The 20,760-nt window shown below is 52.4% G+C and overlaps 1 protein-coding gene across 2 annotated transcripts; it reads left to right on the top strand.

Moving 5' to 3' along the window:
• The first annotated feature begins 1,470 nt into the window (after window positions 1-1,470).
• brf2 (BRF2 general transcription factor IIIB subunit) lies at window positions 1,471-19,656 on the top strand. 2 transcript variants are annotated; one of them, XM_085971315.1, is made up of 5 exons: window positions 1,471-1,594; window positions 12,240-12,427; window positions 13,383-13,442; window positions 16,720-17,041; window positions 18,179-19,656. In XM_085971315.1, the coding sequence occupies exons 2-5, from the start codon at window positions 12,265-12,267 to the stop codon at window positions 18,945-18,947; spliced, it is 1,314 nt and encodes a 437-aa protein (XP_085827441.1). In that variant the 5' UTR covers window positions 1,471-1,594; window positions 12,240-12,264; the 3' UTR covers window positions 18,948-19,656. The 2 variants fall into 2 exon arrangements, with proteins under 2 accessions (XP_085827441.1, XP_085827442.1); XM_085971316.1 differs by lacking the exon at window positions 1,471-1,594 and adding an exon at window positions 2,681-2,840.
• The last annotated feature ends 1,104 nt before the right edge of the window (window positions 19,657-20,760 follow it).

The raw sequence follows: 20,760 nt of genomic DNA, 5'->3' as shown, positions 1-20,760 counted from the left end.
TGGGGGGGGGGAAAAAGAGGGCCGTGGGGGGGGGGAAAAGAGGGCCGTGGGGGGGGGGGAAAAGAGGGCCGTGGGGGGGGGGAAAAGAGGGCCGTGGGGGGGGGGGAAAAGAGGGCCGTGGGGGGGGGGGAAAAGAGGGCCGTGGGGGGGGGGGAAAAGAGGGCCGTGGGGGGGGGAAAAGAGGGCCGGGGGGGGGGGGGGAAAAGAGGGCCGGGGGGGGGGGGAAAAGAGGGCCGGGGGGGGGGGGGAAAAGAGGGCCGGGGGGGGGGGGGGAAAGAGGGCCGGGGGGGGGGGGGAAAAGAGGGCCGGGGGGGGGGGGAAAAGAGGGCCGGGGGGGGGGGGGAAAGAGGGCCGTGGGGGGGGGGAAAGAGGGCCGTGGGGGGGGGAAAGAGGGCCGTGGGGGGAGGAAAGAGGGCCGTGGGGGGAGGGGAAAGAGGGCCGTGGGGGGGAGGGGGGAAGAGGGCCGTGGGGGGGAGGGGGGGGTGGGGGAAAGAGGGCCGTGGGGGGTGGGGAGAGACTCGGGGTCGGGGTAAATCGGGGAGTTTGAGGCGAGGCCCCGGGGCTGGGCCGCACTCGCTCCCCGCCGGATGAGAATCAGAGGCCGCGGGGCCCGGGGCCTGACCTGTCCGGAATCTTGGTCCTGTTGTTGCTCATGGCCCCGCTCGGGCTCGGGCCTCCGCCCGCTCCTCCCTCAGCCCGGCCCCGGAGCCGCCTCCCGCCCGCCGCCACCCACAGCAGGCCCGAGCCGCCGCGCCGCACTAGAGCCATGGCGCACGCGCAGCAGGCACTGTGGGCGCGGGAGGAAACTGTCGCCGGCTGTGGTGATGGGGGAATGGTGCGGCGCCATCTTTGTGAGGGGAACTTTGTCCAGCGCCATCTTTTTGAGTGGCAAACCCTCCGTCGCCATCTTTGAGTTGGGACAATGATCCGGCGCCATTTGGACGCTTGGCAAATTGTCCGGCGCCATCTTTGTGACGGGAACATTGTCCGGCGCCATCTTTGTGACGGGAACATTGTCCGGCGCCATCTTTGTGACGGGAACATTGTCCGGCGCCATCTTTGTGACGGGAACATTGTCCGGCGCCATCTTTGTGATGGTGAAATGGTCCGCCGCCATCGTTGTGATGGTGAAATGGCCCGCCGCCATCTTTGTGCTGGTGAAATGGCCCACCGCCATCTTTGTGATGGGGAAATGGCCCGCCGCCATCTTTGTGATGGGGAAATGATCAGGCGCCATTTTTACGTTAGACGCATTGCCTATCGTTTCTTTTATTGTGTTTTTGCGACTTCAATGCTTAATGCAGTTTTTACTCCTGCCCTTTGTAATCTTCCTCATTCTATCAAGCCGGAAAGTGTTTTATTTGTATCTAGCTTTCCAAGCACTTTTATATATTGTATATCGCGGCATTGTAGAGCTTTTGCTCCAGATTGGGATATTTATTTCCGACAGGAAGTGACGTTTGGGGAGCTCGCCGCGTTGCATCCAATGGGGAGGCGGTGGGTCCCCGGGGTCAGGGGTGAAGGGTCAGTCACACATTGCTGCTTCTCTCGGGGCCGCAAAATCTCCCTCCCGGCTGTGAGTCGTCAAAGAAATGTAAGTGTGTAATAACAACAGAAAATGCTGGGAAAACTCAGCAGGCCAGGCAATGTCCGTGGAGAGAAATTAAAAGTCGACGTTTCGGGTCGAAACCCTTTTTCAAAACGAAAGGAAATAAAATAGATCGAAGGCAGGGCTGCGATAGAACAAAAGAGAAGTAAAGAGACATTGAGAGGTATTCAAAACCAGACGAGATGGTAATAGGCCAGTGGAGACAAAAGACAGCTGAGATTAGGTGTGAAGTGTACTGGCAGGATGAGAGACAGCTGCCGTGTGGGAGAGAGAGAGAAAAAGGAAAGGGGGGGGAGGGGGGAGGGAAAACCCAAAACAAAGGGGTGGTAAAAAAAATATATAGGTAAAAAATGTAATCGGGGCCGAGGTTATGATCTGAAATTTTTGATCTCTATATTGAGTCCGGAAGGCTGCAGAAGAAATGTAAGTGTGTCTTGGGTTTCAATTCAGGGGGTTCCTGGGAGTGTGTTAGTATTTACAGGGGGGTCCCCGGGAGTGTGTCAGTATTTACAGGGGGTCCCTGGGAGTGTGCCAGTGTTTACAGGGAATCCCCGGGAGTGTGTCGGTATTTACAGGGTGTCCCAGAGAGTGTGTCAGTATTTACAGGGAGTCATAGAAAACATAGAGATAGGAACAGGAGTAGGCCATTCGGCCCTTCGAGCCTGCTCCGCCATTCAATGAGATCATGGCTGATCTTCGTCTGAGATCATAGCTGATCTTACCAGTTCAGTACCCCGTCCCCGCCTTTTCTCCGTAACCCTTAATCCCCTTAGCCTTCAGAAATATATCCAATTCTCTCTTGAAAATATTTATTGAATTAGCCTTCACAGCCCTCTGTGGCAGGGAATTCCACAGGCTCACCACTCTTTGAGTGAAGAAATTCTTCCTCATCTCTGTTTTAAATGATTTGCCCGCTATTTTTAGACTGTGGCCCCTGGTTCTGTGCTCCCCTGCCATTGGAAACATTCTCTCTGAATTCAGCCTGTCCAGGCCTGCCATAATTTTATATGTTTCGATGAGATCCCCTCTCAATCTTCTAAACTCCAGTGAGTACAAGCCCAAACTATTCAATCTCTCCTCGTAGGTCATTCCCGCCATTCCAGGTATCAGCCTGGTGAATCGCCGCTGCACTCTTTCCATGGCAAGAACATCCTTCCGCAGATGGGGCGACCAAAACTGTACACAATACTCCAGATGCGGTCTCACCAGCACCTTGTACAGCTGTAGTAAGGTATCCCTATTCCTATACTCGAACCCCCTTGATATGAAGGCCAACATACCATTTGCCTTCTTAATCGCCTGTTGCACCTGCATGCTCTCCTTCAGTGACTGGTGCACAAGAACACCCAGGTCCCTCTGCACTTCCCCATCTCCCAATCTATTGCCATTTAGATAATAATCCACCCTCCTGTTTTTACCCCCAAAGTGGATAACCTCGCATTTATCCACATTATAGTGCATCTGCCACGTATCCGCCCATTCCCCCAACCTGTCCAAATCGCACTGTAGCCTCCTGACATCCTCATCAGAGCCCACCCCTCCTCCTAGTTTAGTGTCGTCAGCGAATTTGGAAATATTGCATCCAATTCCCTGATCCAGATCATTTATATATATATTGTGAACAGCTGGGGTCCCAGGACAGATCCTTGCGGCACCCCGCTGGTCACTGCCTGCCACTCCGAAAACGAGCCGTTTATTCCAACTCTCTGTTTTCTATCCGCCAGCCAGTTCTCTATCCACGTTAATACTTTGCCCCCAATCCCATGAGCCTTAATTTTGCATGATAATCTTTTGTGTGGAACCTTATCGAAGGCTTTCTGGAAGTCAAGGTACACCACATCCACTGGCTCTCCCCCATCTATTTTACCAGTTACTTCCTCAAAAAATTCCAGCAGATTAGTCAAACACGATTTACCCTTTGTAAATCCATGTTGACTCTGTCCGATCCTTTCCCCATTTGTCAAGTGCTCCGCTATTTTATCCTTAATAATGGACTCTAGCATTTTGCCCACAACCGATGTAAGGCTTACTGGTCTATAATTCCCTGCTTTCTCTCTACCCCCCTTTTTAAATATTGGGGTAACATTAGCTACCCTCCAATCCACGGGTACTGTTCCCGAGTCAATGGAGTTCCGGAAGATGATCCTTAGAGCATCTGCTATCTCCAGGGCCACCTCCTTAAGTACCCTAGGATGTAGTTTATCAGGCCCCGGGGATTTGTCGGCCTTCAGTCCCCTCAACTTACCCAACACCATATCCCTAGAGATACTAATTTCTGTCAGCTCCTCCCTCTCATTAGTCCCTATGTTTGTCGATATTCCTGGGAGGTTATTTGTGTCCTCCTTTGTGAATACAGAACCAAAGTATGAGTTTAATTGGTCTGCCATTTCCTTATTCTCCATTATATATTCTCCCGAATCGGACTGCAAGGGACCGACTTGGGATTTTACCAGTCTTTTCCTCCTGATATACCGATAAAAGCTTTTGCAGTCTGTCTTTATGTTTGCTGCAAGTTTACTTTCGTATTCTATTTTCCCCTTCCTGATTAATCCCTTTGTCCTCTTTTGCTGTATCCTGTACTGCCCCCAATCTTCCGGTCTGGTGCTTTTTTTTGCCAGTTGATATGCCCTTTTTTTTGATTTTATGCTGTCCCTAATTTCCCTCGTTATCCACGGTTGAGTCACCTTTTTAGGTTTATTTTTATGCCAAACCGGTATAAACATGTTCTGGAATTCTTCCATTCTATCTTTGAATGCTTGCCATTGTCTATCCACTGTCAATCCCCCCAGAAACACCACCCAATCAATCTTACCCAATTCCCGTCTCATACCCTCGTAATTCCCTTTATTTAAGTTCTGGACCTTAGTCTCTGATTCAATTTCCTCACTCTCCATCTCGACTGAGAGCTCGATCATATTATGATCGCTCTGACCCAAGGGGCCTCGTACAAGAAGATTGCTGATAAGTCCCTTCTCATTGCACAATACCCAGTCTAAAATGGCCTGATCTCGAGTCGGCTCCTCGACATATTGGTCCAGATAACCGTCCCGAAAACATTCCAGGAATTCCTCCTCCTCAGAATTTTTACTAATTTGGGTAGTCCAATCAATATGTAAATTAAAGTCACCCATGATGACAGCTGTGCTCTTATCGCACGCTTCTCTAATTTCCCTTTTTATGCCTTCCCTCACCTCCATATTACTATTTGGAGGCCTATATATCACACCCACTAACGTTTTCCTCCCCTTGCTATTTCTCATTTCTACCCATACAGATTCCGTTTCTTCCGAGTTAATATCCTTCCTTTCCATTGCATTAATCCCCTCCTTTACCAGCAATGCTACCCCACCTCCCCTACCTTTTTGCCGATCCTTCCTAAATATTGTATATCCCTGGATGTTAAGTTCCCAGCCTTGCCCACCCTGCAGCCACGTTTCTGTAATCCCAATCAAATCATACTTGTTTACCTCTATTTCCACAACTAATTCATCCACCTTGTTCCTAATGCTTCTAGCATTAAGATACAAAGCCTTCAGGCTTGCTTTTTTCACACTCTCATTATGAATTAGTTTGGCCCTTTGTGTTTCTCTCCTTTGCTTATTGCTTCTCACCTTTCTACCATCTATTTCTAACTTCATATGACTTCCCTCTTTTCCACTACCTAGGTTCCCATCCCCCTGCCAAATTAGTTTAAATCCTCCCGAACCGCCCTAGAAAATATTACCCCGAGGACATCGGCTCCCTCACAGTTCAGGTGTAGACCGTCCCCTTGGTACAGGTCACTCCTCCCCAAGAACTGGTTCCAATGCCTCAAGAATTTAAATCCCTCTCCCTTGCACCACTGCTCAAGCCACGTATTTAGCTTATCTATCTTACTCTCTCTAAACTTATTAGCTCGTGGCACTGGTAGCAATCCAGAGATTACTACCTTTGAGGTCCTACTTTTCAATTTAGCTCCTAACTCCCTAAATTCAGCTTGTAGGACCTCCTCCCTCTTTTTACCTACATCGTTGGTACCTACATGTACCACGACAACTGGCTGATCCCCCTCCCCCTTCAGAATGCTCTGCACCCGCTCCGAGACATCCTTGACCCTTGCACCAGGGAGGCAACATACCATCTTGGAGTCTCGGTCTCGGCCACAGAAACTCCTATCTATCCCCCTTACAATTGAATCCCCTATCACTATAGCCCTATCCCTCTTTTTCCCGCCCTTCTGTGCAGCAGAGCCAGTCATGGTGCCCTGAACCTGGCTGCTGGTGCCTTCCCCTGATAAGTCATCTCCCCCAACAGTACCCAAAACGGTAAACCACGGGAGTTTGTCAGTATTTACAGGGGGGTCCCCGGGAGTGTGTCAGTATTTACAGGGAATCCCCGGGAGTGTGTCGGTATTTACAGGGTGTCCCCGAGAGTGTGTCAGTATTTACAGGGAGTCCACGGGAGTTTGTCAGTATTTACAGGGGTCCCCGGGAGTGTGTCAGTATTTACAGGGAGTCCCCGGGAGTGTGTCAGTATTTACAGGGGGTCCCTGGGAGTGTGCCAGTGTTTACAGGGGCTCCCCGGGAGTGTGTCAGTATATATAGGATGTCCCCGGGAGTGTGTCAGTATTTACAGGGGGTCCTTGGGAGTGTGTCAGTATTTACAGGGGGTCCCCGGGAGTGTGTCAGTATTTACAGGGGGTCCCCGGGAGTGTGTCAGTATTTACAGGGGGTCCCCGGGAGTGTGTCAGTATTTACAGGGGGTCCCCGGGAGTGTGTCAGTATTTACAGGGGGTCCCCGGGAGTGTGTCAGTATTTACAGGGGCTCCCCGGGAGTGTGTCAGTATTTACAGGGGCTCCCCGGGAGTGTGTCAGTATTTACAGGGGGCCACCGGGAGTGTGTCAGTATTTACAGGAGGACCCCGGGAGTGTGTCAGTATTTACAGGGGGTCCAGGAGTGTGTCAGTATTTACAAGGGGTCCCCGTGAGTGTCAGTATTTACAGGGGGTCCCCGGGAGTGTGTCAGTATTTATCAGGGATCCCTGGGAGTGTGTCAGTATTTACAGGGGGTCCCCGGGGGTGTGCCAAGCTGGTAGGTGATTGGCTGGTTGGTGAGTACTTTTCCTTCCCTTTTAAACCTTTATAAGTTGATAAGTTCAATTAAATCGAGGTGATATTCATCATCTAGAATCGGGGCAGAGGGGAAAAAGTCACTAGTGGGCGTAGTCTATAGTCCTAACAGTTGCAACTCTATTGGTCAGAGTATAAATCAGGAAATAGTTGGGGCTTGTAATAAGGGAACAGCTATAATCATGGGAGATTTTAACTTTCATATTGACTGGACAAATCAAATTGGGCAGGGCAGCCTTGAGGACGAGTTCATAGAGTGCATTAGGGATGGGTTCCTTGAGCAGTATGTTACTGAACCAACCAGGGGGCAGGCAATCTTAGACCTGGTCCTGTGTAATGAGACATGATTAATAAAAAATGTCCTAGTAAAGGATCCCCTTGGAATGAGTGACCATAACATGGTTGAATTCCAAATTCAGTTGGAGGGTGAGAGAGTTGGATCTCAAACCAGCGTACTAAGCTTAAATAAAGGAGACTATGAAGGTAGAGCAGAGTTGACTAAAGTGGACTGGGAAAATAGATTAAGGTGTAAGACGGTACATGAGAAGTGGTGTACATTCAAGGAGATATTTCACAACTTTCAAGAAAAATATATTCCACTGAGGAAAAAGGGGCATAAAAGAAAAGACAGCCATCCGTGGCTAAGTAAAGTAATAAAGGATAGTATCCGACTGAAAACAAGGACATATAAAGTAGCCAAATCTGGTGGGAGGATAGAAGATTGGGAAGCATTTAAAAGCCAGCAAAGAATAACTAAAAGACTAATTAAGAAAGGGAAGATAGATTATGAAGGCAAACTAGCAAAAAATATGAAAACAGATAGCAAGAGTTTCTACAGTTCTATAAAAAGAAAAAGGGTGGCTAAAGTGAATGTTGTAAGAAGTCACACAACACCAGGTTATAGTCCAACAGCTTTATTTGAAATCACAAGCTTTCGGAGCGCTGCTCCTTCGTCACCTGACGAAGGAGCAGCGCTCCGAAAGCTTGTGATTTCAAATAAAGCTGTTGGACTATAACCTGGTGTTGTGTGACTTCTTACATTTGTCCACCCCAGTCCAACTCCGGCATCTCCACACCAAAGTGAATGTTGGTCCCTTAGAGGACGAGACCAGGAAATTAGTGGTGGGGAACATGGAGATGGCAGAAACGCTGAACAAATATTTTGTATCAGTCTTTACAGTAGAGGACACTAAAAATATCCCAACACTGGACAAACAGGGGGCTATGGGGGGGAGGAGCTAAACATGATTAAAATCACTAAGGAGATGGTACTCGGTAAGATAATGGGACTTAAGGCGGATAAATCCCCTGGACCTGATGGCTTACATCCTAGGGTCTTGAGAGAGTAGCGGTAGGGATTGCGGATGCATTGGTGGTAATTTTCCAAAACTCCCTGGATTCAGGAAAGGTCCCAGCAGATTGGAAAACTGCTAATGTAACGCCCTTATGTAAAAAGGGAGGTAGACAAAAGGCTGGAAACTATAGACCAGTTAGCCTAACATCTGTGGTTGGCAAAATGTTGGAGTCCATTATTAAGGAAGCAGTAACAGGACATTTGGATAAGCATAATTTAATCGGACAGAGTCAGCATGGTTTTATGAAGGGGAAGTCATGTTTGACAAATTTGCTCGAATTCTTTGAGAATGTAACAAACAGGGTGGATAAAGGGGAACCAGTGGATGTGGTGCATTTGGACTTCCAAAAGGCATTTGACAAGGTGCCACACAAAAGATAACTGCACAAGATTAAAAAATCACGGGATTGGGGGTAATTTACTGGCATAGGTGGAAGATTGGCTATCTAACAGAAAACAGAGAGTTGGGATAAATGGTTCATTCTCGGGTTGGCAATCAGTAACTAGTGGTGTTCCGCAGGGGTCAGTGCTGGGACCCCAACTCTTTACAATCTATATTAACGATTTGGAGGAGGGGACCGAGTGCAACATATCCAAGTTTGCCAACGATACAAAGATGGGAGGGAAAGCAGTGAGTGAGGAGGACATAAAAAACCTGCAAAAGGACATAGACAGGCTAAGTGAGTGGGCAGAAATTTGGCAGATGGAATATAATGTTGGAAAGTGTGAGGTTATGCACTTTGGCAGAAAAAATCAAAGAGCAAGTTATTATCTAAATGGAGAGAAACTGCAAAGTGCTACAGTACAAAGGGATCTGGGAGTCCTGGTGCATGAAACACAGAAGGTTAGTATGCAGGTACAGCAGGTGATCAGGAAGGCCAATGGAATCTTGGCTTTTATTGCAAGGGGGATGGAGTATAAAAGCAGGGAAGTCTTGCTTCAGTTATACAGGGTATTGGTGAGGCCACACCTGGAATACTGCGTGCAGTTTTGGTTTCCATATTTAAGAAAAGATATACTTGCTCTCGAGGCAGTTCAGAGAAGGTTCACTCGGTTGATTCCGGAGATGAGGGGGTTGACTTATGAGGAAAGGTTGAGTAGGTTGGGCCTCTACTCATTGGAATTCAGAAGAATGAGAGGCGATCTTATCGAAACATATAAGATTCTGAGGGGGCTTGATCGGGTGCATGCGGGGAGGATGTTTCCACTGATGGGTGAGACTAGAACTAGGGGGCATAATCTTAGAATAAGGGGCTGCCGTTTCAAAACTGAGATGAGGAGAAACTTCTTCACTCAGAGGGTAGTAAATCTATGGAATTTTCTACCTCAGAGAGTTGTGGAAGCTGCGACATTAAATAAATTTAAAATGGAGATAGACAGTTTCCTAGCTGATAAGGGAATTAGGGGTTACGGGGAGAGGGCAGGGAAGTGGACGTGAGTCTAGATTCAGATCAGCCATGATCCGATTGAATGGTGGAGCAGGCCCGAGGGGTCATATGGCCTACTCCTGCTCCTACTTCTTATGTTCTTATGTGTGGAGAAAACGCTTTCTGAGGCCTTGGAGGGACTAAAATCCTACTATGAAGAAAACCATCTTCGCGCAAACCCAGCAAAGACGCAAGTTTGTGCATTCCACCTCAGAAACCGTGAAGCCAAACGCCAGCTGAAAGTAACCTGGTGTGGAGCAACACTGACGCATTGCGAGCACCCTATCTACTTAGGAGTCACCCTTGACCGATGCCTCACCTTCAAGAACCACATCGAGAAGACAAAGGCAAAAGTGAGCGCACGAAACAACATCCTGAATAAGCTCACTAACACAAGATGGGGAACAAGCCCGAAAACATTGCGAACCAGTGCACTTGCTCTTTGCTATTCCACTGCCGAATACGCCTGCCCTGCATGGGAAAGGTCTATTCATGCCAAGAAGATGATGCCGTTCTGAATGCAAGCTGCCGATTTATCACAGGTTGCTTAAAACCAACAAACACTAACAGCCTATATATCCTGGCGGGTATCGCTCCCCCTGATATAAGAACAACGGTAGCCAGCAAGAAAGAGCGACTCCGTCAAACATCAGATGAGAGGCACCCTCTGCATTGTCATACACCTACACCCAGCCGCCTAAAGTCAAGAAAGAGCTTCATGAACAGTGTTGTTCCATTACAATCAACCTCATCTGAAGCCTGCATTGCCTTGTGGAAAGACCGGCTCGCCAGTCTTGAACAACCCCCAGCGATGGAAATTTTACCTGACGAAAGCCTTCCCCCAGGAGCTAATTGCAACTGGGCAACCTGGAAGTGCCTTAACAGGCTTAGGACCGGTGTAGGTTGCTCAAAGGTGTCACGAAGCAAATGGGGATATTCAACCAGCCCGACAACTTGTGAATGTGGAACTGAGGCACAGACTATGCAACATCTCCTGCAATGCCCATCGTTAGAGGAACCCTGCACTGTTGCAGATCTTGCCGAATCCAACAACAAGGCGCAAAAATGTGTCCAGTTCTGGCTGGGCTATGTATAGACTGTCCGTGGACACGATAAGAAGAAGATGTGTCAGTATTTAAAGGGGGTCCCCGGGAGTGTGTCGGTATTTACAGGGGGTCCCTGGGAGTGTGTCAGTATTTACAGGGTGTCCCCGTGAGTGTGTCCGTATTTACAGAGCATCCCCAGGAGTGTGTCTGTATTTACAGGGTGTCCCTGGGAGTGTGTCAGTATTTACAGGGGGTCCCCGGGAGTGTGTCAGTATTTACAGGGGGTCCCCGGGAGTGTGTCACTATTTACAGGGGGTCCCCGGGAGTGTGTCAGTATTTAAAGGGGGTCCCCGGGGGTGTGTCAGTATTTACAGGGGGTCCGCGGGAGTGTGTCGGTATTTACATGGGGTCCCCGGGAGTGTGTCTGTCTTTACAGGTGGTCCCCGAGAGTGTGTCAGTATTTACAGGGAATCCCCGGGAGTGATTCAGTATTTACAGGGGGTCCCCGGGGGTGTGTCAGTATTTACAGGGGGTCCCTGGGAGTGTGTCAGTATTTACAGGGTGTCCCCGGGAGCGTGTCAGTATTTACAGGGGGTCCCCGGGAGTGTGTCAGTATTTACAGGGGGTCCCCGGGAGTGTGTCGGTATTTACAGGGGGTCCCCGGGAGTGTGTCAGTATTTACAGGGGTCCCCGATAGTGTGTCAGTATTTACAGGGGGTCCCCAGGAGTGTGTCTGTATTTACAGGGGGTCCCCGGGAGTGTGTCTGTATTTACAGGGGGTCCCCGGGAGTGTGTCAGTAATTATAGGGGCTCCCCGGGAGTGTGTCAGTATTTACAGGGAGTCCCCGGGAGTGTGTCCGTATTTACAGGGGGTCCCCGGAAGTGTGTCAGTATTTACAGGGGGTCCTCGGGAGTGTGTCCGTATTTACAGGGGGTCCCCGGGAGTGTGTCAGTATTTACAGGGAGTCCCTGGGAGTGTGTCGGTATTTACAGGGGGTCCCCGGAAGTGTGTCAGTATTTACAGGGGGTCCCCGGGAGTGTGTCCGTATTTGCAGGGGGTCCCCGGGAGTGTGTCCGTATTTACAGGGGGTCCCCGAGAGAGTGTCAGTATATACAGGGGGTCCCCGGGAGTGTGTCAGTATTTACAGGGGGTCCCCGGGAGTGTGTCAGTATTTACAGGGGGTCCCCGGGAGTGTGTCAGTATTTACAGGGGGTCCCCTGGAGTGTGTCAGTATTTACAGGGGGTCCCCTGGAGTGTGTCAGTATTTACAGGGGGTCCCCTGGAGTGTGTCAGTATTTACAGGGGGTCCCCGGGAGTGTGTCAGTATTTACAGGGGGTTCCCGGGAGTGTGTCAGTGTTTACAGGGGGTCCCCGGGAGTGTGTCGGTATTTACAGGGAATCCCCGGGAGTGTGTCTGTATTTACAGGGAATCCCCAGGAGTGTGTCAATATTTACAGGGAATCCCCGGGAGTGTGTCTGTATTTACAGGGGGTCCCCTGGAGTGTGTCAATATTTACAGGGGGTCCCCGGGAGTGTGTCAATATTTACAGGGGGTCTCCGGGAGTGTGTCCGTATTTACAGGGGGTCCCCGGGAGTGTGACGCGATGGGGGAGAATCAGCGACCCTCTAACTCTGTTTTCTGTAATTTTATGGGTGTAATCATTTTTCGGTTTCTGCGTTGATATCTGTTGTAGAGAGGAAGGGAATCAGTGGTGTCCTATGAGGAAGATGCCCGGACAGACGAAGTGCCCCGAGTGTGGCTCCAGTGAGGTGGAGGAAGATTCTCACTACAGTCAAATCCACCTCGTGTGCACTGAATGTGGCTTCCTGTTGACTGAGGGATTGCTGACAACTACACGCTCCGAGGAGACATTCTTCCAAGGTACAAGCCTCTTTTTCTGAGCTGGTGACTCCGTGAAATTATTGTCTTTTCTAACTGAGAGAAACAACCAGGGGAATCCACTGGGTGTGCACTGAGCTCGGGTTTCACAGCTCGCATCGCTGCCTCTGACTTGGGGAGAGGAAAAGATTGCTCATGTTTCTACTCCTGATCACTGCCCAGTGACCCCTGGGTTAGAGAGAGAGGGAATGAGCCAGGGTTCCTGCTCCTGATCACTGTCCAGTGACCCCTGGGTTAGAAAGAGGGAATCGGCCAGGGTTCCTGCTCCTGATCACTGCCCAGTGACCCCTGGGGTAGAGAGAGAGGGAATCAGCCAGGGTTCCTACTCCTGATCACTGTCCAGTGACCCCTGGGTTAGAAAGAGGGAATCGGCCAGGGTTCCTGCTCCTGATCACTGCCCAGTGACCCCTGGGGTAGAGAGAGGGAATCAGCCAGGGTTCCTGCTCCTGATCACTGTCCAGTGACCTAGGGGGGTAGGGGAGAGAAGGTGTATGGGGGAGGGGTCCGGTGACCGAATGGAGGGGGGGGGGGGGGGAAGGTCATGGGGGTGGGGAGGAGGCTGGGGCGGGGGGTGGGGAGGAGGCTGGGGCGGGGGTTGGGGAGGGTCTGGGCAGGGGGGTGGGGGAGCGCAGGGGTCCTGGGGGATGGGGGAACGATGTGCAGAGTGGGTGGCAGTGGGGGAGCTGGGAATAAGGGGGAAGTCAGGCACTGCGGCGGGGGGCAGCATGTGAGAGGAGATGGATTCTAAATCTGTGCGCTCATTAGGATGTTTCAGGATTGCAGAATCTAACCAATACTTCTCCCAGTGGCTGGTTGGAATGCTGCACAGGAGACTCTACCCACAGCTTAAGCTGCACACCCCTTCCCTGTCTACATGGTTCTGCTTCAATGTTAAACTGCACTGTTGGAAGTTCACTATCTCAATCCTTTCCCACAGCGGTGAGATACACCGAGAGCACAGCGGAGGTGAAAAAGCCCTGTCGCAATAAGATACAAGGTAAGATACGTTCATAACCAAAACAGGAACTGCTGGAAACACTCCGCTGGTCGGGCAGAGAAACCGAGTTACCCTTTCAGGTCGATGACCATCTGTCGGAACTGGTACTTTTAGTTACTCTTCGTGTCATTCAATCTTTAATTGACATTGTGATAAGTATTTCAAAGGGAGTAAAGCCATGATTTGAAGATGAGCCACTTGTTACATAACATCAGAACATAAGAATTAGGAGTAAAGCCATGATTTGAAGATGAGCCACTTGTTACATAACATCAGAACATAAGAATTAGGAGCAGGAGTAGGTCATACGGCCCCTTGAACCTTAATAAGATCATGACTGATCTTCGACCTCAACTCCACGTTCCCCGCCCAATCCCCATATCCCTCGATGCCCCTCGAGTCAAAAAATCGAGCTATCTCTGCCTTGGATATGCTCAACGACCGAGCATCTACAGCCCTTTGGGGTAGAGAATTCCAACCCTCTGAAGAAATTCCTCCTCATCTCAGTCTTCAAAGGCCGACCCCTTATCCTGAGACTATGCCCCCTAGTTCTAGACTCTCCAGCCAGGGGAAACAGCCTCTCAGCATCTACCCTGTCAATCCCCCTCACCTCTCATTCTTCTAAACTCCAGAGAGTATCGGCCCAATCTACTCAATCTCTCCTCATAGGACAGCCCTCTCATCCCAGGAATCAGTCTAGTGAACCTTCGTTGCACCGCCTCCAAGGCAAGTACAGGAGACTTTGGTTTATCCGGAGGTTGTATGTCCAGAAACCTCGATCTACCGGCAGAAATCAGGAGCCGTTTCGTTAGGTTTTTTTTCTTCTCGTGGCTTTTTTTTTTCGTGGCTTTTTTTTCTCGTGGCTTTTTTTTTCCAACAGTCAGGCTCTGGTAAGTCTCTCTGAAGCTGTTGCTAAGCTACAGAGACGCTTCCAAGGTACGGGCCGACTGTTTGAAGCTGTTGCTAAGCAACGGTGTTTGTTGTCAGATACGGAGATGAAAACCTCCGTATGCTTCAACATTAACGCTGGTGTGTCCGGCAGTTTTGATAGATCGGCGACAGCTCGGTCCCGTCGGTGCCGGATATAACAAAGTCTCCTGTATGACCTTTCTCGGATAAGGAGACCAAAGCTGTGCACAGTATTCCAGGTGTGGTCTCACCAAAGACCTGTGCAATTGTAGTAAGACTTCCTTACTCTTGCCGTTCAGGAGTGGAAAGTTCCACTTGTGTAACCCCTGAGACAACGCGCTGCACCGGCCGTGTGGGCTATGAATTAAATTGAAATGCTGCAGCTCTCTACCCACTGGAGGGAGATGGACTGGTGGCAGAGCCCAGTGTGTTTACTGACTCCACTGTCTCAGCCAATGAGTTGGAAGTGGGGCGAGCTTGGGACAGGACTCGCAGCAAACAGTCTACAGAGTCTATTTAAAAGAGTCTCCATGAACGACAGCAAACCGAACTCATGACCGAAACTACAGCAAAGTCTCCCGATAAAAGCAGGGTGATTTTTCCAGCAAAATGCAGTGAGTGGAGTGTAGTTACAGAGGTGTGTAAAATCACTCCCAGTCACTTGCAGCAGTGCGGTCTCCACGGGTGATTGACGATGGAATGACCCGATCATCTCCATTCTGGCCGGGACTTATGGTATCAGTGGCTCATTACTGCTGCATTGCAACCTGGCAGGAATGTTCAAGTAGTGGGCCCGGGTCTTTTACCCTGTGACAAATACTTGTAATTAATCACAAAACTTGCATATCTGTTCATAAAAGGAATTACATTTTTTTTGGAGTTTACTCTCTTTTTATCCAGTAAAGACTTCACAGCCAATGAAGCACGTTTGCCGTGTAGTCACTGTTGTAATGTAGGAAACGGAGCAGCCAATTTGCGCACAGCAAGATTCCACAGACAGCAATGTGATAATGATCAGATAATCTATTTTTAGTGATGTTGGTTGAGGGATAAATATTGGGCAGGACACTGGGGAGAAACTCCCCTGCTCTTCTTCGAATAGTGACATGTGATCTTTATGCCCACCTGAGAGAGCAGACCTCAGTTTAACGTCTCATCCGAAAGTTGGAACCTCCGAGAGTGCAGCGCTCCCTCAGTACTGCCCCTCCGACAGTGCAGCGCTCCCTCAGTACTGCCCCTCCGACAGTGCAGCACTCCCTCAGTACTGCCCCTCCGAGAGTGCAGCGCTCCCTCAGTACTGCCCCTCCAACAGTGCAGCGCTCCCTCAGTACAGCCCCTCCGAGAGTGCAGCGCTCCCTCAGTACTGCCCCTCCGAGAGTGCAGCGCTCCCTCAGTACTGCCCCTCCGAGAGTGCAGCGCTCCCTCAGTACTGCCCCTCCGAGAGTGCAGCGCTCCCTCAGTACTGCCCCTCCAACAGTGCAGCGCTCCCTCAGTACTGCCCCTCCAACAGTGCAGCGCTCCCTCAGTACTGCCCCTCCGAGAGTGCAGCGCTCCCTCAGTACTGCCCCTCCAACAGTGCAGCGCTCCCTCAGTACTGCCCCTCCGAGAGTGCAGCGCTCCCTCAGTACTGCCCCTCCAACAGTGCAGCGCTCCCTCAGTACTGCCCCTCCGAGTGCAGCGCTCCCTCAGTACTGCCCCTCCAACAGTGCAGCGCTCCCTCAGTACTGCCCCTCCGAGAGTGCAGCGCTCCCTCAGTACTGCCCCTCCGAGAGTGCAGCGCTCCCTCAGTACTGACTCTCCGACAGTGCAGCGCTCCCTCAGTACTGCCCCTCCGAGTGCAGCGCTCCCTCAGTACTGCCCCTCCAACAGTGCAGCGCTCCCTCAGTACTGCCCCTCCGAGAGTGCAGCGCTCCCTCAGTACTGCCCCTCCGACAGTGCAGCGCTCCCTCAGTACTGCCCCTCCGACAGTGCAGCGCTCCCTCAGTACTGCCCCTCCGAGAGTGCAGCGCTCCCTCAGTACTGCCCCTCCGACAGTGCAGCGCTCCCTCAGTACTGCCCCTCCAACACTGCAGCGGTCCCTCAGTACTGCCCCTCCGAGAGTGCAGCGCTCCCTCAGTACTGCCCCTCCGAGAGTGCAGCGCTCCCTCAGTACTGCCCCTCCGAGAGTGCAGCGCTCCCTCAGTACTGCAATGGTCAGCCTGGATTATGTGCTCAAGTCTCTGGAGGGTATCATAATGATTATATTCCATTGCCTTGAGTACAAAATGTCTCCGTTTAGTCTCGGCATTGCCGGCGGCACTGCAGTCACTTCAGTGACCTCGGCCGTCTCCTGTGGCTGACTCCAGTTGTCTCTCTCATTCTCCCCCAGGTCTGAAGCGGGTCCGTGACCTGTGCCGAATTCTCCGAGTGCGTCCGGTTGTTGAGGACACGGCCAGCAATCTTTACCTGCGGGCGTACGAGCATCGCCGCTTCCTGCACGCCACCCTGGAGAAGAAGGAAGCCTTGGTGGGCTGCTGCATTCACGTCTGCTGCCGCCAGCACAACTGGCCCCTGACCATGGGCACCGTCTGCTCACTGCTCCACGTGGACACCACCCTCTTCTCAACTGTCTACCTGCACCTGGTGAAAGAGCTGAACCTGGACATCCCCACTCTCGGCCTGCTGGATCTGGTGAAGACCCACTGTGACGGGTTCGTCCTTTCTCTCGTTCTCTTATGCTCGCTGACCTCCCGTCGACAACTCTCATCCTCCTGTTTAAAGCACTTCACAGCTTTGCTCCTCCTGGTGAGGTCAAATAAAGCCGCTTCGCCATAGACAATGATTGGCATTCGGGGCAGAATGAGGTTTGTGCCCCCCACAGCCGAGAGCTGAGGCTGGTGTCCTGCCGAGCCCCCCCAGGCCACGGGCATTGTCCCCACTTGGTATTCAGCCCGAGGCGCTGAGACCCTCTGCTGACGTGTGGCCTGTTGCTCGTGTGTGGCTCACAGTGCCCACTGCCCGAGCGTGTTGGGCGTGAACCGGCTGTGTGGGACCTGCAGATCGCCATGCGGCCACGCAGCGTACAGGGAGCATGGGCGGTAACTTATCAAAAGCTTTTTGGAAGTCTAAGTAAACCATATCTACTGGGTTTCCTTCAGCCACCATCTTGGTGACTTCTTAACAAATACACTCGGAATACAATCCGGATCATGATTCCCGGGTGAGGGGTGTCCGGATTACGATTCCCGGGTGAGGGGTGTCGGGATCGTGATTCCCGGGTGAGGGGTGTCGGGATCACGATTCCCGGATGAGGGGTGTCCTGATCACGATTCCCGGGTGAGGGGTGTCGGGATCGTGATTCCCGGGTGAGGGGTGTCTGGATTACGATTCCCGGGTGAGGGGTGTCAGGATCGTGATTCCCGGGTGAGGGGTGTCGGGATCGTGATTCCCGGGTGAGGGGTGTCGGGATCGTGATTCCCGGGTGAGGGGTGTCGGGATCGTGATTCCCGGGTGAGGGGTGTCGGGATCGTGATTCCCGGGTGAGGGGTGTCGGGATCGTGATTCCCGGGTGAGGGGTGTCGGGATCGTGATTCCCGGGTGAGGGGTGTCGGGATCGTGATTCCCGGGTGAGGGATGTCCGGATTACGATTCCCGGGTGAGGGGTGTCCGGATTACGATTCCCGGGTGAGGGGTGTCCGGATTACGATTCCCGGGTGAGGGGTGTCCGGATTACGATTCCCGGGTGAGGGGAGCCCTGATCATGATTCCCGGGTGAGGGGGTATCAGGCTCGTGATCTCTTGTGTATTTCCTGCTCACGGTGACTGTGATTTTTTTTTCCCCTCTCCAGGTTTAATTTGTTCCAGAGTTCCGAGTCGATCCCGCCCACGTTTCTGGAGGATAAAGGCAAGGTGGTGGATCGTGCCACGCAGCTCGTGGAGCTGGCCAGCGAGACGTGGCTGGTGACCGGGAGACACCCTGTACCCATCATCACAGCAGCAGCTTACCTGGCTTGGCAGTCCCTGCTGCCCGGGCATCGCCTGAAGTGCAGCCTGAGCAGGTTCTGCAAGCTCGCCGGGATCAAGCAGCCTCCGCCCACATCTCAACGGGTGAAGGAGATCACTAGCGTTCTGCTCAGACTGGCATCGCAGCTGGCGTGGCTGGCAGTGCAGAGGGTCGACCCAAAGACTGTGGTGAAATACACCGCTGATATTCTCTGCCACCGCACCTTGTTACTCAGACAGGCGCTGAATAGCACTTGGGGAGAAAGTGCTGGCAGACAAACAGACTTGAGCGAAGGAATGGAATCAGAAACGGGCAGAAGCGAGGAGTGCGGGAGCGAGGAGGGGGAGGGTGGGGGCGGCGAGACCGCGCGCTCACTTCAGGACCAGCCGCGTGGGGCAGGCGACATCGAGTCGAGGTGTAAACGCACAGCGCCTATCTTCCTCCCTCCGTGCCTCACAGAAAGGAAGAAGAGAAAGTTCAGCCCAGAGCCAGAGAGAAGCCGTGGTACCGAGCCGACCACTGGAGAGGAGGAGATATCCGACAGCGAAATCGAGCAGTACCTGAGGACGCCCGAGGAGGTGGCAGCGTTCCAGGCAGCGAGTGCCATCCTGTGAGCTGCTCGCTGGGCTCTGCCACTCACCCAGTGATGGTGGCTATACAGAGCCAGTGACACTGCTTGCTGTAGAGCCAGTGACCCTGGCACTGCTTGCTGTAGAGCCGGTGACCCTGGCACTGCTTGCTGTAGAGCCGGTGACCCTGGCACTGCTTGCTGTAGAGCCGGTGACCCTGGCACTGCTTGCTGTAGAGCCGGTGACCCTGGCACTGCTTGCTGTAGAGCCGGTGACCCTGGCACTGCTTGCTGTAGAGCCGGTGACCCTGGCACTGCTTGCTGTAGAGCCGGTGACCCTCAAGGCCTATTCTCAGTCTCTGGTCTGTGCGGAGTCGCTAAGCCAGTGGAAGACGTGCTGGAAAGTGTGTGCTCAGCAGGTGATACCCCCAAGATTGAATAGTCCAATCTGTAGAACAGTGTTCGTCTCACATTTTAATTAGTATTGGTTGTTTAAACTTGCGTTTGTTGGATTCTATGATCAATTTCTATTATCTATTTGAGGAGCCTGAGTGATAAATGTGATGGTTTTTGTATCTGACAAACCAGGTCTCCCTCGGCCTGTGCGATACCAGTGCCTGGACTGGACACTTCGTGTTCTGACGGGGTTGCACTGTCCTTTTTGCTTTTGTTTTCTCCCGAGTGTTTGTATAAACTTTTGTCAAGTGTGGGTTAGATGGCAGGGAGTGTCTGTACCCCAGGGAGGGTGGGTGCAGGGAGCGTCTGTACCCCAGGGAGGGTGGGTGCAGGGAGCGTCTGTACCCCAGGGAGGGTGGGTGGGTGCAGGGAGCGTCTGTACCCCAGGGAGGGTGGGTGCAGGGAGCGTCTGTACCCCAGGGAGGGTGGGTGCAGGGAGCGTCTGTACCCCAGGGAGGGTGGGTGTAGGGAGCGTCTGTACCCCAGGGAGGGTGGGTGTAGGGAGCGTCTGTACCCCAGGAGGGTGGGTGCAGGGAGCGTCTGTACCCCAGGGAGGGTGGGTGCAGGGAGCGTCTGTACCCCAGGAGGGTGGGTGCAGGGAGCGTCTGTACCCCAGGGAGGGTGGGTGTAGGGAGCGTCTGTACCCCAGGAGGGTGGGTGTAGGGAGCGTCTGTACCCCAGGGAGGGTGGGTGTAGGGAGCGTCTGTACCCCAGGGAGGGTGGGTGTAGGGAGCGTCTGTACCCCAGGGAGGGTGGGTGTAGGGAGCGTCTGTACCCCAGGAGGGTGGGTGCAGGGAGCGTCTGTACCCCAGGAGGGTGGGTGCAGGGAGCGTCTGTACCCCAGGGAGGGTGGGTGTAGGGAGCGTCTGTACCCCAGGAGGGTGGGTGCAGGGAGCGTCTGTACCCCAGGAGGGTGGGTGCAGGGAGCGTCTGTACCCCAGGGAGGGTGGGTGCAGGGAGCGTCTGTACCCCAGGAGGGTGGGTGCAGGGAGCGTCTGTACCCCAGGGAGGGTGGGTGGATGCAGGGAGCGTCTGTACCCCAGGGAGGGTGGGTGCAGGGAGCGTCTGTACCCCAGGGAGGGTGGGTGCAGGGAGCGTCTGTACCCCAGGGAGGGTGGGTGGATGCAGGGAGCGTCTGTACCCCAGGGAGGGTGGGTGGGTGCAGGGAGCGTCTGTACCCCAGGAGGGTGGGTGCAGGGAATGTACCCTAGCTGCGATGAATGAACTTGAACACCCCTTCATAATGTGAGTGCTTTCACAAAATCTGCTCAACTTGTGGACCAGGGCCCCTGGAGTATGTTCCGCCAATGTTCAGTGAGATTATGGCTGATCTGTACCTTAACTCATTTACCTGCCTTTGATTCATAATCCCTTCATACACTTTCCCAACAAAAATCTACCAA

Source organism: Somniosus microcephalus, chromosome 30, assembly GCF_052327205.1.
Source record: "Somniosus microcephalus isolate GS21.2 chromosome 30, FLI_Smic_1.0, whole genome shotgun sequence".
Taxonomy (NCBI): domain Eukaryota; kingdom Metazoa; phylum Chordata; class Chondrichthyes; order Squaliformes; family Somniosidae; genus Somniosus; species Somniosus microcephalus.
The sequence above is the reverse complement of the archived record's forward strand: the minus strand, read 5'-3'. Positions and strand labels throughout refer to the sequence as shown.